Raw genomic sequence first — 14,984 nt, 5'->3', positions numbered from 1 at the left:
CCTCTAAATACGAGCTTAGTTGGAGTGAGTAGGAAATGAAGAGTGTATGAGAACTCTTAGACACTCCTTAGAGGTAGAAAGTACTGCAATTAATCCAGACTGACACACCAATGCTCTCCTTCCCAGAATATAACCAATGCTCTCCTCCCCGGAATATACCATCTCCTTAATCCCTTTCCCATTCCTCAGCCTCTCACATCATGACCTCCGTCTTGACTAATAAAGCAACGTTTCTCCTTCACTTGAAAACAGCCAACATTAAACACAATTGCATCTTCTGTGTGGGATGAGCACACCATGCTGACTTTGGGCATCCTGTGCGGTTGTGTGTCAGAGACTGGCGAATCACAGTCAAGGCACACAGCCCAGTGCCCCTGGACATACTCTTGATACACTGAAAATTCTTCATGACAACTGAGAACGTGAAAAACCCAGTAGGATGACTCCACCTCAGCTGTTGCTTTTACCTGACCAGGAAAGACTTACTCCTGCTTTCCTGAGTTTGAGATGCTAAGAGGTCCAAGCTGAACTCCGCAGGAAGATATAAATATGCAGAACAAACTCATTTTATATTTTATTTACAGTTTAGGAATGACTAAGGATGCATCTGGTGGACAATTTACAAGATGGAAATTACTCCGATCATATTAGATTTAGAGGGAGTTTAAGATTCATTTACTAACATTTAATATTGGAAGCAATGAGAGTTGTGAAAGCCTAATGTGAGAGACTAAATAAGTTAGTATGGGAGGTGCAGGAGACCAGAAAGGTTGCCAAACTCTGAGTCCAGACAAGGATTGCCTTTCCACTCCAGGACTCATGATGGCTTTGACAGGGTGTGAGTCTAGATTTCGTTTCCTTTGTTAGATTTCTGATTTAGTTGTACTTGACAAAGAATGGATTCAAGGTTTGTCTCCACTCTGGAATTATGACAACATGTGATTTGGGGTAAATGACTCATTTCCTTTTAGGAAGGGGTGCTTTATTGTGGTGAATTCAAGTACCTTAGAGCCAAGAAACAATCTGGTCTGCCTATACATTCAATATGAGACACAGAGCCTGGCACAGAGCATCTCCAGTAAGTGCCCAGAGAACACACAGTGTGATCACAGTTATGAAAAGCAGCCATTTTTTTTAATGGAAGATTTTTCTGGTATAGGTCTAAAAGACTAATTTCCAAATTTTAGGTCCAAATGGGCACATTTAGATGAAGGACAACCAAACAAAGCCTAATGTACAGCCATCTCTCAGTGAAACAAACCTGTAAAAGATCATGGATTTCCTTAACGGTCTATGACTAACGGAATTGTAGGTGTAAAGCTTAAGGCGGGAACCTGGAAGACCCACTGTAGGACTTGTAGCCAAATATCTTCTAAATATTATTGCAAACCCACAAACTTGAATATCCACAAAGATAACTCGGAGTCCTGAAATCTCCGTATAATAACCTTACAAAGGTAGACCTCGTCTTATCGTTACTAAATCCTGACCATCGTCTGAAGACACCAGGAGCTGCACACAAGCTCTGTTTTCTGACAGAAATTGCTGGACACCCTTAGAAGCCAGATCCTGTCCACAATGTGAACCACACAGTGCTGAGGGCCTTGAACAAATTTAATCTTTTCTTCTATCCATCTTCTTCCCCTTCTTTGGATGAGAATCGCCTGACGTGACTCTTGTGTACGTCCCTCCCTAATCACTTTATTTCCCGTGTTTTCTACAAGTCACATCGCTGTAGACAGAAGCAGCCTTAGAGAGCCAGCATTTGAAGGTCGCCGAGAGGGGCATTTTCTGGTTGTAGTCATAAACATTATAAGAACCGCGAGTGCCTTTAACTATTTAAGAAATACAGCAAGAGGAAAAATTTTCATTAGTCAGTGTTGCTGGGGTAACAGGAACCAAAGAGTCTCAGTGTAAAACAGTGGGGGGTGTTCTTGGGATAAAGTCTGCGAGGAAAAACAAGATTTAATTAAAGTTTTAAGACCCTGTCATCATTACGGAGAGCATGTGCCCACTAAGGGCATTGCTAATGCAGACTTCGTGAAAGTGAGGTAACCCTGAAGATTATCGTTAGCCAATGAAAAATACTTGTTTATTTCAATTGATCGACTTATACCGAATTAATTTACTCTACACCTACCATATGCGATGCACCACGCACTGGGAGGATTTGAAGTCACAGCAGACACAGTGTCTGCCATCCTTTGTTTTACTTCTTGCCTTGCAAGAGTGTTGTCTCTGTCTGAGTGTCCCTGCTCTAGTTTCACTCTGTTGCTGTGATAAAACATTTTGACAAAAAAAATTTAGGGCAGGAAGATATTTGTTTGGTTTAGACTTCCAGGTCATAATTCATCTTTGAAGAAAGTCAGGACAGGACCACAAACAGGAGATTGGAGCAGAAACTGTGGAGGACACTAATTTCTGGCTCATGCACTGTTAATTTCTTACACATCTCGGAATCATCTGCCCAGGGTGGACTGGGCCTTCCTGCATCAATTATCAACCAAGACACTGTCCCAAGGATGCACCGGAGGGCAACTCTGATCTGAGCAGTCGAGACTCCCTTCTCAAGTGGTTCTAGACTGCGTAGAGATGACAGTTGGCGCGACTCCACCTTGTCCCAAGATGAACAGCTCAGGAAGGATTTTAAGCCACACAGGCAGGAAACGGTACTCACAGAAATGGAGGAGTAATGGAAATCCATTCCAGAGCTGTGTTTCTGGGATACTGCTTTCTGTGGCCACCAGGCTCCATTCTTCTGGGGCCTCTGAAGAACTACTTGAGTTTACTTCAAACCCCACCCAGGTTGACACCAGGTTGACGTAGCAACAGCTAAAGCACTAAGTCAATGAGACAGAGGCAAAGCTCAAACGGAGCAAAAAGACATAGAGAGAGCAGCTACTTATTAAATATTTCCCATGCGTACTCATCGGCAAAGCCGCCGGAGAAGATAAGAAGGAAAGGAAGCATGAACTTTACATAGCCAGAGAGAGACCGTGAGAGATGGGACCAGGATGCACAGGCTTCCAGAGGAGGCACTGAAGAGCAAAGATGCAACCTCTCCTGGGTTCCTGAGAGCAAGGCAGTTGGTCAGAAGACACGCTGGGCAGCTCTGAAGGACGTCGCTGCATGACTGCTTCTCTCTCTAACTTCTAGACCTTTCTGCTTCAAGAGACCCTGCTCCATAAGGCAGATGTCTGTCATGGAGCCGTGAGGGGACATCATGATGTACGTTGAGAGCTGTCATCAGCCACGCACTATGTCCTTTGTGGTCATCAGTGAAACCAGGCAGAGAGACGGAAGGTTCCTGGCTTTTCCCAGAGGTGGAGAAATAAAGTCTCTACTCCTTACTCTAATATTTAAACAGGACCCTAGAAAAGAATGAGTCTTCAGTGTTTCTCCTGAGAGTGTCTGCTGTGTCTTTTAGGGTATGATGACCTTTGGTGATCTTGCAGACAACCAAGCAAACGGGACTCCCCTTTTCAGTAAGATTACCTCCAAAGCCCTGAGCTCTCGACAGGGCTGTCTCCTCTCTGTGGCTTGAGCTCTGTGGCAAAGCTTCACGGGGATGCAGGAATTAAAGCACATGTTATGAATGCTTGGCATCACCAAGCACTTGATCAAAAGTAAATGAAATAAGACCCTTGCTTTCAAAACAGACAGGCTCTCTCCTAAAGAAGATGTGTGGGAGCGGAAGGGACAGGTCACTGTGCAGGGGCTGGGTGGGGCAGCAGACTGAGTCCAGTCAGTATCAGATGTGACTCACAGAGCATGCACAGGGGTGGAAACACAGAATCCACCTGCCTCCACGTGACACCATCACAGAGCTGAACCCCCACCAGCCTTGTCCATAAAGCTGAAGAGTTTTATAGCAGGTGAGCTCCTTAGATTTCTGGAACAGTCTGGCAATGCTAGTAAATGGCATTGGAGAAGGGTATTAGTTGCAAATACAGAAACTCGGGCTGGCTGTAATGAACATGGAGAGTTTTCCCCACGTGTTGGCTTCCTGTAGAATGCAGTGGGGCAGACAGACAGGACCAGGCTGGAGATGCAGCTTGAGAAGATTCCAGGTGGACCATGCATTCCCTACCTAACCATACAGACTTAAGATTCCCTTACACACCATTTAGACCTCAGATGCCCTGCACAGCATCTAGACTGTATCAAGACCTTGTTAATAACCAAAAGATGCTGAAATTATCATAAGACCGCTGAGGAAAAACTGAAAGTCTATCTTGAGTGCGAAGAGGGGAACAATTTAAATAAAGTCAGAGTCACAGCTCAGGCTGTCACTGCCCTTCACGGATTTTGAAAAGCCACAAGTAACACAGAAGGAAAAGGACACTTTAAAAAGGAAAGTGCTATCAAAATCAAACCCCATGAAGCTCTTGATCTTAGAACAGGAGGTGGTTTGGATTGGAAAGTCCTACCACGGGCAGCTAAGAATAAAATGTGATAAACAAGACAATAGAGTCATTGAGACTCCATCCAAAAACCCATAAGTACATAGAGAAAGAATCTAAGCTGGTGGGAGCTCAGGGAACCTGCATGGGACTGAACTAGACCCTCTGAATGTAGGTGACACTTATGTGGATTGATCTGTTGGGGGGGAGGGCACTGGCAGGAGCACCAGAACCTATCTCAGGTGCATGAACTGGCTTTTGGGAGCCCATTCCCTATGGTTGGATACTTTGCTCAACCTTGATATAGGTGGTGGGGGGGGGCTTGGTCTTGCTTCCCCAAGGAAGGCCTTACCCCCTCTTCAGAGTGAATGGGGGTGGAAAGGAGGGAGGGGGCAGGAGAAGAGGAAGGAGGGGGAACTGGGGTTGGTAAGTAAATTGAAAAAATAAACTTTTAGAGGGGAAATTTTTAAAATCTCTGCAATTCGAAAGGTTCTTTGCCGGTTGGAAATTTCTACCAAGTCTTCCCATGAAAGCATGGAGACACAGCTTGGTGGCGGGACGATCAGTGGCCTGGAGAACACAGCTGGGCTTCTATTTTTATCTCTGTGTGTCCCTCCTTCGTTTGGCTTTTTTTTTTCAGGGAGATGATGGTTTAAAGGCCCAAACTCAAGCCTATGTACTGAAGTGCTAGAGACAATTCATACTGTATTTTGCATGTGTATGTACGTTTCACACAACAAAGACTACTTTTCTGCACCTGTGTGCACACTGCAAAATATGTACAGCACAGCTAGAAAATGTTTTCAAGCCAGTCTGAGTTGCCTAAGGTCTGCGTAACCAGAACATGCCAATTTCAGAGCCATTTAGGATTATGCAGAGCAGCCTGCAGTGAGGGATATTTCACACCAGGGCTAACATGCCCATGTAAATTACTTCTGATTGTGGGGGTGTGGGGGAGAGGAGTAAACAAAAAACTCCAGCCGAAATGGAGGATGTTGTGGAGAAATTCAAACCCTTGAGAGTCTATTCCCATGACTAGAGTAGATAGGATAAGCAGAACCTGTCTTTGTGTGGTTGAATGCTCTTTTATAATTCTCTTTATCCCAAGTTAGAGGTAATGGACTAAGGGAGTTTCCTGTGGCTCTGAGTAGATTAGAGTATCTATCTACAAATGGACATATTTCTGAATTCAGGCAACAACGCAGATGAGCTTGTGTTTAAAACCACGACGTAACTGAGGCTCGGGAGACAGGATCATGTAACAGAAACTTTGGCAGAATGGGATTCGATTTGAGGACAGTGTTCTGACTTACAATAATGTAGCAGCTGCCAGGAGCAAGCTAGGAGGATGACTCTGTACTTGGAAAGAGAGGAATGGGGTTGGTCCCTCCCCAGTTTCTCCACGCTATTTCAATGCAACATACATTCTGTACAGTGTGAATCAGACCATCTCCTTGATGTTCTGAGCACTTCGTCCTTGACTTTGGGGCTGTGTGCAAAGCTGTGCTGGTCACTTTCAGAGCTGCTGTGTCACTAGAAGCCTTTCAAATTACACCTCCCTGAGTTCTGGCTGTTTTCTGATGCACTGTCCTCTGGATGCCTTCTACCACAATCTCTGGTCACCAAGAGTTGAGTCAAGTCCCTCGGCCCTGCAACGTGAGCCGAGCCCCTCCCCACTTGTGAGCTGAACCCAGACCCTCCCACCACCATGAGCTGAGTCTGGTTCCCACCCCACACCCCGTGGGTGAACCCTCCTGCCTTAAGTTGCCCTCAGGTTCTATCACAGAGACACAAAACTAACTGGTACAGAGGGTTTCTATAGGAAAAAAAAAGTTGTCTGAGGACTATGCGAACACTTTGAAAACGAAAATCTAAATCATTGGGAGTTTTCTTCTGTGACCTGGGTCCCCTAATATAAGAAAGATACACAACACAAATTTGCCTTCCTAAGCCTTTCTGCAGCAGAGGAGATGTTGGGAGATGGTGGGCGTATGCCTCTTTCTTGCTTTACCTCGTTAGACGCCAGAGGAGCCCTCTGTGGTAAACTAGGCTATGCTCTGCCAAGTTAAGAGTTGTTTGCACAGTGGTACATGGTTTGTGAATCTCAGCATGTCCAAGAGCAGGACTTGATATAATGACGGCACGTCGGGTGAAACCCATCCTGGAAATCTAGCCATCGCTAGCTCACCGCACAGCCACTCAGTTCCCTAACACCAATATCTCGAAGACGCCAGAGGTCCCAAAGTGCAGGATGTACACTGTTCACCCTGAAGGTCTCTGTGCCACGGCTGTAAGGTGAAGTGTGGGCCAGCCTCCTTTACCCGGATGTGCCCTGCACAGCTGTAATCGAAGCCTTCAGATACCCCTGTGGTGTGAGGCGTGGACATTGGCTAAGGCAGGAGAAAGGAAGGCATCTTTTGAGCAAACTCTTTGCACTCCATGTGGCGAGGCAGAGTCATGCTGCCAGGATGACCCACCCAATGGGGTACACTTTTCTGTGTCTAACGCATGCTCTTCTTTGGGTACCCATCCACCACTCCCCTTTGCGCGAGACCTAATCAGGTATAGATCCTTCAGTTCCCACCAAGGTGCGACTTCCTCGGGAATATGTGTGAGTTGCAGAAGCAGAATTCATGTGGTTCAAGTAACCCCACCTAAGGTTACCACAGGAATCTTAAACGTCTACCCAAAGCTAGTTCAGTAAGTTAAGAAAACTGCCTAGGTGAGCAACTGGTATTGAACCAAAACTGAATGTTTCAAACTTACAACTGCTCTTTCACTGCAGAAACAACAAGGGAACCACTGAGGATTAAAATAAAAACGAAGCAGTCAAGGTGATGGGTTAGGTCTGATCATTCAAATCAGATAGAGCGTGGGACACAGCGTGGGATAATCTAGAACCTAGGTCTGCTCTTCTGCCCACAGCAGGAGGAGACCCCAAGTCCACACACCATGCAAGCTGGACACTTCCTCTCCACGTCTGAGAGAGTGGCCAGCCTGGAATGGCTCCCTGAAAACCACATGTGCTGGAATCTATAGCAAGCAGGGAATCCAGAGCAGAGCAAGCCACACCTGCAGTGCAGAGAGATGACTGGCCAGGATAATGAAAACCCTTTAAAATAAAATCCAAAGAAGCCAAGAAAACAAACTCAGAGAGTTGCTGGGGTTTTTGTTTTGTACAGTAAAGCAGAGAACATTTTTGTTCAAACACTGATCTAACCCACGTTAAGCTTAGCGCTTAAGAGCAATGCGCTTCTTCTGTGGAAGGGCATGAGCTGAGCAGAAAGCCTGACGGGGACAGGAGGCAGTGTGTGATATTTAATGTGGAGTAGGGCACAAGGGTACAGGCTTAATGCTGCAACCTGTACACTTGGAAAGGGTGACAAGACAGCCCACGTATTCAGAAAAAACAAAGGCTTGAACGACAGGCACTCTCTGGGTCTGAGCCAGTTGTATCCAGAAAACAGAGACCTACCGTCCTCGTCCTGGACCACAGCTTTGGATAGACCTAGTAAGAGCCTGTCCATTTACCATCGAGAAAAAAAATAAATAGAAAAGAAGAATGAGGTAGGGAAGGAGGGAGAAGTTTCAGCTTCCCCCAGGAGGCACTGGGAATCCTGAAGGGTTTAAGTTAAAGCATCCTTGGGCTTTTGCGTCCTGAAGTAAACCTGCCAACCTCATGGTAAAATCATCATGTTACCAGATAACCTTCACCTAACCCAGAACCCTTTCCAACACCAAATCAGACTCTGATCACTGGACCTCTCTCCTTAGTCATCTGCAGCATCCTTCAGGAGACCAGAGACACCTTGGGTGACCTGACAGACTCCAGGTCAATACCAGCCCTGGAGAACCCATCACTGTCTTTTGTAGCGAAATCTCTTACGGAAGGCAGGTTTCCTCCTGTGTGGTTGACGGGCTGATCTGCTAGACGGGGACAGTCTAACCTACACAGGTCTGCATAAGACAATACTTGAGTGTCCTCCTCCTCAAGTGTGTCTAGCATGCCTCTGCACTCATTATTAATTAAATTAGGTTGCATTCTGTGCAGACATTTAAGGTCAATGAGCAATGGCAGTAAGGTTTTTTAATCTGTGTGTGTGTGGGGGGGAGAGATCAATGTGTGCATTCCTATTATGAGCAACGGCAGTAAGTTGTTGTTGTTGTTGTTGTTGTTGGTGTGTGTGTGTGGTCAATGTGAGTGTACATTCCTATTCCATGGAGCAAGTATGGAGATCACAAGACAACTTACAGGAGTCTGTCCCCTCCTTCTATCATGTGGGTCCCAGAGACAGAACTCGGGTTATCAGCCTTAGCAGCGAGGTGTGTCGAAAATACTGCCCTCTGAGCCACCTCACTCGTGCCAGAATAAGGCACTAGTTCTTGAAGGAGAGAACTGAGTCTCCATATCTTTGTCTACCTGTTGCTTTTTATGTGTTTCAATGTTAGCCTGGGGGGGGGCGGATTCTGCAACTGGCCTAAGGTGTGAACAGTGACATCAGCATGTACAGTTTAGAAATGTACAGTTAGCCTTGGCTAACTGCCCTCCATTTTTGCCTTGCTGACTGCAGCTGTTCTGCGGACAAGGAGGCAGCCAGCCTCTGCTTCGTTCTAGAGAGAGTCATGCTGTGATTTCACTCACAAGTTAAAAAAAATGCTTTGCTGTGTGCCGTAACGGGTGTGTCAAAGTTGTTTAATTGTAAACTATTTAATTTAAAATATATGATTGATAATATTTCATCATGTCTAGGGAAATAAAAGGTGATGTGATTGGATGGGATATCAGAAAGGAAGATGGCATCACAGACAGATACCAAAACAGGAATGTATACAGGAGTCCATAGTATTAACTAATCACAGGGCTATCTATGTCTATGGCACTTTACTACCATATTGTGGTCACTTACTATTTTTTTTTCGTGCTAAGTTCAATAAGAAACTTACTGAATTAGTGAAGGGAGGGGCATCCGCTTAACGATCTAGGACACAAACATATATACCCTGCTTCGGAAGAGAGCGAGTTTTGTTAAGACTGAAGTGCACGTTGAAACTGCAATCTGAGCATTTCTTGGGCATCGGTCGCGTGCCCAGATTTTGTTTTGAGCAAGAGAAACATAAATATGCGTGATGCTAGAGATAAACATGTGAACCAGTGTTTTCAATGAAAGCCGATAGTGGGCCGGCAGAGTACTGTATACAGAACGCTGCACCCTCCCAAAAAAGTTAGGCAAGAATGCTTTGACATGTGAGGTAACAGACAGTCCTCCCGAGGGTCACTCGCACTCTCTGTGGGTCCTCCTTCAGTACGTACTGATCACAAAATTATTTTGCCTTTAGTTTGAGTGATTGTGGCTGTCTGGTCCAGGGTGATGTGCTCCATCTGTGGTTTACACACACCAGCGCAGTGTGTTTCACATCCAGTTTGCACTTTGTCCATGAGGAAAAGGGGGACTGACCCCTAGAGGTTAATCCAGATAAGCACCATGAGCCCTAACCCTTCCTGCCCCCAACACCAAGGCCACAACATCCACCGCCCTGTGGTTATTGTCAAGAATACCGGAATGTGGGGACTGTATTTGACAGATTCTTTTTTTCCCCGGTTCCTTTCCAGCTCCAAGCACAGCCCAATACGGCATCACCGGGAGCTCCTGCGACCTCTGCCCCTGCTGGAGCCTTGTGTCGGCGGCGGCACTGTCCTCGGTCATCAGTATGCTCTACCTGAAGAACGCTGTCCTACAATGAGTTTTAAAGACCCCGTGAAAGGCTCTCAAAGGAGTCTCTGAGAATGCCGATGGCTGGATCCAATCTTTGTGCCACTGGGTAGAAAGCCGCGCGTGGGATACAATCTGGCAGGCCCGCCCGTGCGAGGGTGACGCCGCCTGTGGAATCAATCGCTGGGCTGTGTAAATACTTTCATTCTCCTCTCCTTTTGATTAGACACACGACCTTGTGAAGCACTGCACATTGTCCTTTTTTTAAAGATGTGAGAGCTCTGAACTTACTTTTAGAGGATATTCATTGTGGTTTCATGTTTGTAATCTTCAAACTTTTCAGAAGCATCCAGTCGTGGTCTGCTAGGCTTCCGGCTGTAGTTTACATGACAAATATTGCAGTGAACACACGATTCTTTAAGGCTGCAATACAAGGGTTCAGTGCCCTGTTTCAGTAAGAGTCAACCCACATTTACAAAGACGCATTTTTTTCTTTTTGATAAAAAAAATCAAATACTATTGCCTTCAGATCATTTCCTCGAAATATAACACATATCTAGATGCCCCTGTTCGCATGACATCCAGGTTTTGGAAATGAGCCTTGTAATATAAACTCGCTGTGCTTCTCCTTCTAAGTTCAGCATGGGTGTGCCTTCACAAAATAATCTTCTCTTTGTCTCTGACAAATACATAATGTTTTCCTAAACCTCGCAAATTGGGAGCAAAAGTAAATTACACCGATAAGCTAAGCCTGAGAACTTTGCCCACAGCATCTCAGTTTTCTCGATGAAACAATTTAATACCATGGTTGAAGTTGAGGTTAAATGTTAGTGCCCCTGTGGGGAAGGCATGAGCTGTCAAAAGGACAGCTCAGCCTACATCAGTCTCCTGCACTCTTGCAAGCTGATGTCCTGAGACAGCTTCTCCACACGGGCCTGCAGCCCTGTCCCCTGATAGACGCTGAGGTGGTGAGTGTCCAGATTAATCTGGTTTTGACATCAGTAAGTTTGGTGTGACAGAAACCCTGGTTTTTTTTTCCCCCAACCTGGTTTTCCGTCGTTCGGTTGATAGGAATGCATGCTACTTTCTTTAAAACTCCAAAATACATTTTAACAAAGCTTGTGCATTGGTGCACAGCAGATCAGCCAGAAGCAACCAATTCTTCACCAAAAATCTTGGTAGTCATTTCCATTCAAACTGATGCCAAAACCGAAGATTCACCATGCTTCACCGCATCTTACGAGACACATGTGAGATGTGACCTAAGGGACACACCAGAAGGAGGGCATCATGGGATGTGTTAACCTCTAAAATGATTGTGAATATTACGTTTTTTTTTCTATTTAAAGAACAGAACTACATTTTTTTGAAGGAAAATGCTGTTAGTCTAACTATTATATTACAGGAATAGGTTCATGGTCTTGCTTTTGGCCAAAGAAAGACCAGAGCCTTGAAAGCCATTTTTCAGGTCTGATGAAGCTGCCAATTTCAGCACACCGAAGTTTCTACAGTGACCTTCCGCACACACTAACTAAAGACCTACTCTGAAAACCACATGTAAGAACTTTCACAGTGATTTTTTTTTAGATAGTTCATGTTTTACCCTAGAAGGATGGCTTTTGAAATTGTGATTTTTTTAACTAAATAAAATTTAGACCCAAAAGACACCATAAATCTATTTTAATTAGGAAAATGAATCATAAGTGAAGGGACATAAATACACAGTCTTCCCGTGAAATGGCAATAATGTGGCATCATGCTATTAAATTTAGCAGCTGTAATAAATTTATGTCATTTTTGACTGATCTATTAAAAGTAAGTTTTGAAAAATATGGCATTTAAATTTCTAGGTGATGTGCTACTAAAAGTGTTCTTTGTGGAATTAGTGAGCCAATGCCAAAATGTTTTCTTTGTATTGCAGCTTTAAAGTAACGCACTCCACAATAACCTACTTGTTAGAGATAGCGGTGCTATTACCATGGAGTGTGGGCCACCTGAACCACTGTTTTGGGGAGAGAAGAAGATGGAGAATGCGTATTATACAGTGACCGTTTCCCTAGAGTTACAGATGCCTCCTCCGTGTAAGGTGTGTAGGGTATATGTGAGGTAAACCGAGGTATAAAATACAGATGAACCAAATAATTAGTTCTAAGTGTCGTCATGATTCCGAATTCGTGGAGTCTGGTGTTTTTCCATAGAGTGTGACAAAGGACAGTCATAGCTCAGTAGCTACACGTATTTGCCTTTATGTTAGAAGAGACTTTCTTGAGTGGCATTTTAATAGAGGAGGCATCCACTATGTTTTTCTGTGTTACAGCAGCATAGTCCTTAGGCTCCTGGACAGAGTGAAATCATGAGTATTTATGAGTTCAGTATTGTTCAAATAAGGCTACAGTATTTGCTTTTCTGTGTGGATGTATTGCATATAACGTTCAAGTAGGCGGTTTTACATTTGCAGGCATCGGAAATGTCTGATGACTCCATTTTATCAGTCCTGACTGTACAAGATTGTTGCGATTTCGAACAGCAGTTTTATGAAGTTAATTTACCTTTTGATCTATACAATTTTTGTTAGCTATTCATTTCAGCATTATGTTTTCCACAATGCCCATTTGTGGGATTCCTTTTTTTGCCCCTAAATTTTCAAAGGAAGAAGAAGCTTGCGATTGAGAAAGGAGAAGGAGGAGAAGAAAAAGAAATAGGAGATAAGGAATAAAGGAAGAAGGAAAGGAGGTGACGAGAGGGGGTGAGAGAGAGCTGGAACCTTCCGCTGATGACCCTGTTGGTCTGCATTCTTGGTTTAACTGCTAATGGCCTGATTTTTTCCCCAATGACCTTATTCCAAACCTAAGTCCTGCTATGCCCTGAGGTCCTGCTGGGCAGAATCCATTTAATGATCAACACTGCCCAGGCCACAGTACTGGGTGCTTTGTGCAGACAGGGTCGAGAGAGAATTTCAAACATAAAGTCCGTTTGAGGTTCGTAACCTGACTGAAAAATTATCTTCTCACAGCATCTATGCTGTGTCTAGAAAGTAGATTGGAGAGCTGAGAAGTACCCAGATAATTCAGGACAAAACTGCACACATATAGAGAAGTACCCCAGTCTATGAAGTCTGAACACTCCGAGCAAATGAACTATCAAAATCAAATTACTGAATAATTGTTAATTTACCCATTGTGCTTAGCTTTGTAACACAGCTGAAAGTTATCTATTTAATCTTTTCAATAAAAATTGTTTTTTTTGAAATCCAGAAATGATTTTAAAAAAAGAGGTCAGGTTTCTAACTATTTATTGAAGTGTGTGGGTGTACAGTATTTCAATAGATATGAATATGGATAAATGGTATTGCCTTAAGATCCTCTGAAATGTACTTACTTTAAAGACTGGAAAACGCCCTTCCTGTCTTTAGCAAAACATCCATATTTCATAATCTGATGTAAAATATGTTGTACTGTTTCCAATAGGTGAATATAAAGTCAGTTTATCAATTAAAATATGTATTTGACTCGTTTTAAATTCTTTTAGTTTAAGAGAAGTGAACACCAGCATGGTGTGAGAACTTGGATACTATGGCTGTCAAGGTCTGAATACTGGATCTGTTATAATTCCCTAAAGGTCTGACAATATGCACAACATTTGTCAAAAAAACCCCACTTTTTGTAGGTATGTCATTCTTTAGAGCCTTTACTTGAAGTGACAAAGGTCTCTGGTAAAGTCTGGGGATAAAATCAGACAGTCAGGCAAATGCCTGGAGGAGCCCACCTGGTGTCTTAAGAGAGGTGGGTATAAAACAGCAGAAAGTGAGTAGTGAGTACACCCCTCAGAGCATCCACATGAAATTCCCTTTACACATGTTGCTTTCAAAAAAAAAACCTGGTCTGTGAATGCTACAATATGTACATGAGGCCATTTCACAACAGTGACTTAAGTCCTCTTGCCTAAGTTTGCCCATATGTGGTCACAACAAACTGAACTAGAATGTTGAGGCTGGAGAGATGCCAAGTAGTTAAACCATGTACTGCTCCTAAGGAGGATCCTGGTTTGATTCCCAACACCCAAGTGGATGTCTTACAACTAGAATCTGTAACTCGAATTTCAAAGGATCCAATACCCTCTTCTGCCTGCCTGGATATTCACATGCAGATACCAATTCACACACACACACACACACACACACAATCTATTAAAAATTAAAGATAAATTGGAAGTATATAAGTGGTCAAAAGAAACATCAAAGCATGGAAAAGACCCCTCTTGGTTTAATAGGCTGCTAAGAAATACGGGTATCACTGCAGTTCTTGGGAAACATAACTAAACTTTCCCTCCCACAAAAAGTGAAACCCACTGAATCTCTGAGTTTCCTCTACTTCATTTTCTTGCCCTAGGACATTTGTCATGAATTCAGTTACACAAAGGAAGCAGAATGCATGAACACCAAGCCTGGGATCAGAGCATGGAGAGTACGACAGGTCAGAACACCTAGGCTTCGATACCACCTGCACATAGCAGGGAATAAAAACTCGATTTCAGCTATCAAGAAGAAATACAGCCCAGGTTAGCGAAACGACACAGTTCTAAGAATAGTTCAGCTAAGATGCCCACGTCCTTCTGACCTTCCCCAGAAGTGTGTGTACACCTCCGTGCTCACAGACGCTTTACCAGATGACCCCAGACTTCAGAAAGTGTTTAGGAATCCATTCACTGGAAAGCAAACAAAAGGAGTCTGGAGACACAGCAAATAGCATCCTTACCACCCTCTGGCAGCACCAGCTGCTCCACTAACAAGAGACCCATCCTCCTCAGTGACAGGCCCACTGCCTGACACCCATCTTGTGTTCATGTTGAGATCTTCATTTCCCAGTAAGAG

General features: G+C 44.1%; 1 protein-coding gene across 2 annotated transcripts in view; it reads left to right on the top strand.

Moving 5' to 3' along the window:
* Window positions 1–13,611, top strand: part of Negr1 (neuronal growth regulator 1) — a 727,936-nt gene extending 714,325 nt beyond the window's left edge. For both annotated transcript variants that reach the window (XM_040751546.1, XM_040751547.1), the window contains one exon: window positions 10,015–13,611. In XM_040751546.1, coding sequence (XP_040607480.1) covers window positions 10,015–10,145 — 131 coding nt within the window. In that variant the 3' untranslated portion in view covers window positions 10,146–13,611. The remainder of the gene's footprint in view (window positions 1–10,014) is intronic.
* The last annotated feature ends 1,373 nt before the right edge of the window (window positions 13,612–14,984 follow it).

This window comes from Mesocricetus auratus, unplaced genomic scaffold, assembly GCF_017639785.1.
Source record: "Mesocricetus auratus isolate SY011 unplaced genomic scaffold, BCM_Maur_2.0 Super-Scaffold_100009, whole genome shotgun sequence".
In the NCBI taxonomy this organism is placed as follows: domain Eukaryota; kingdom Metazoa; phylum Chordata; class Mammalia; order Rodentia; family Cricetidae; genus Mesocricetus; species Mesocricetus auratus.
The sequence above is the reverse complement of the archived record's forward strand: the minus strand, read 5'-3'. Positions and strand labels throughout refer to the sequence as shown.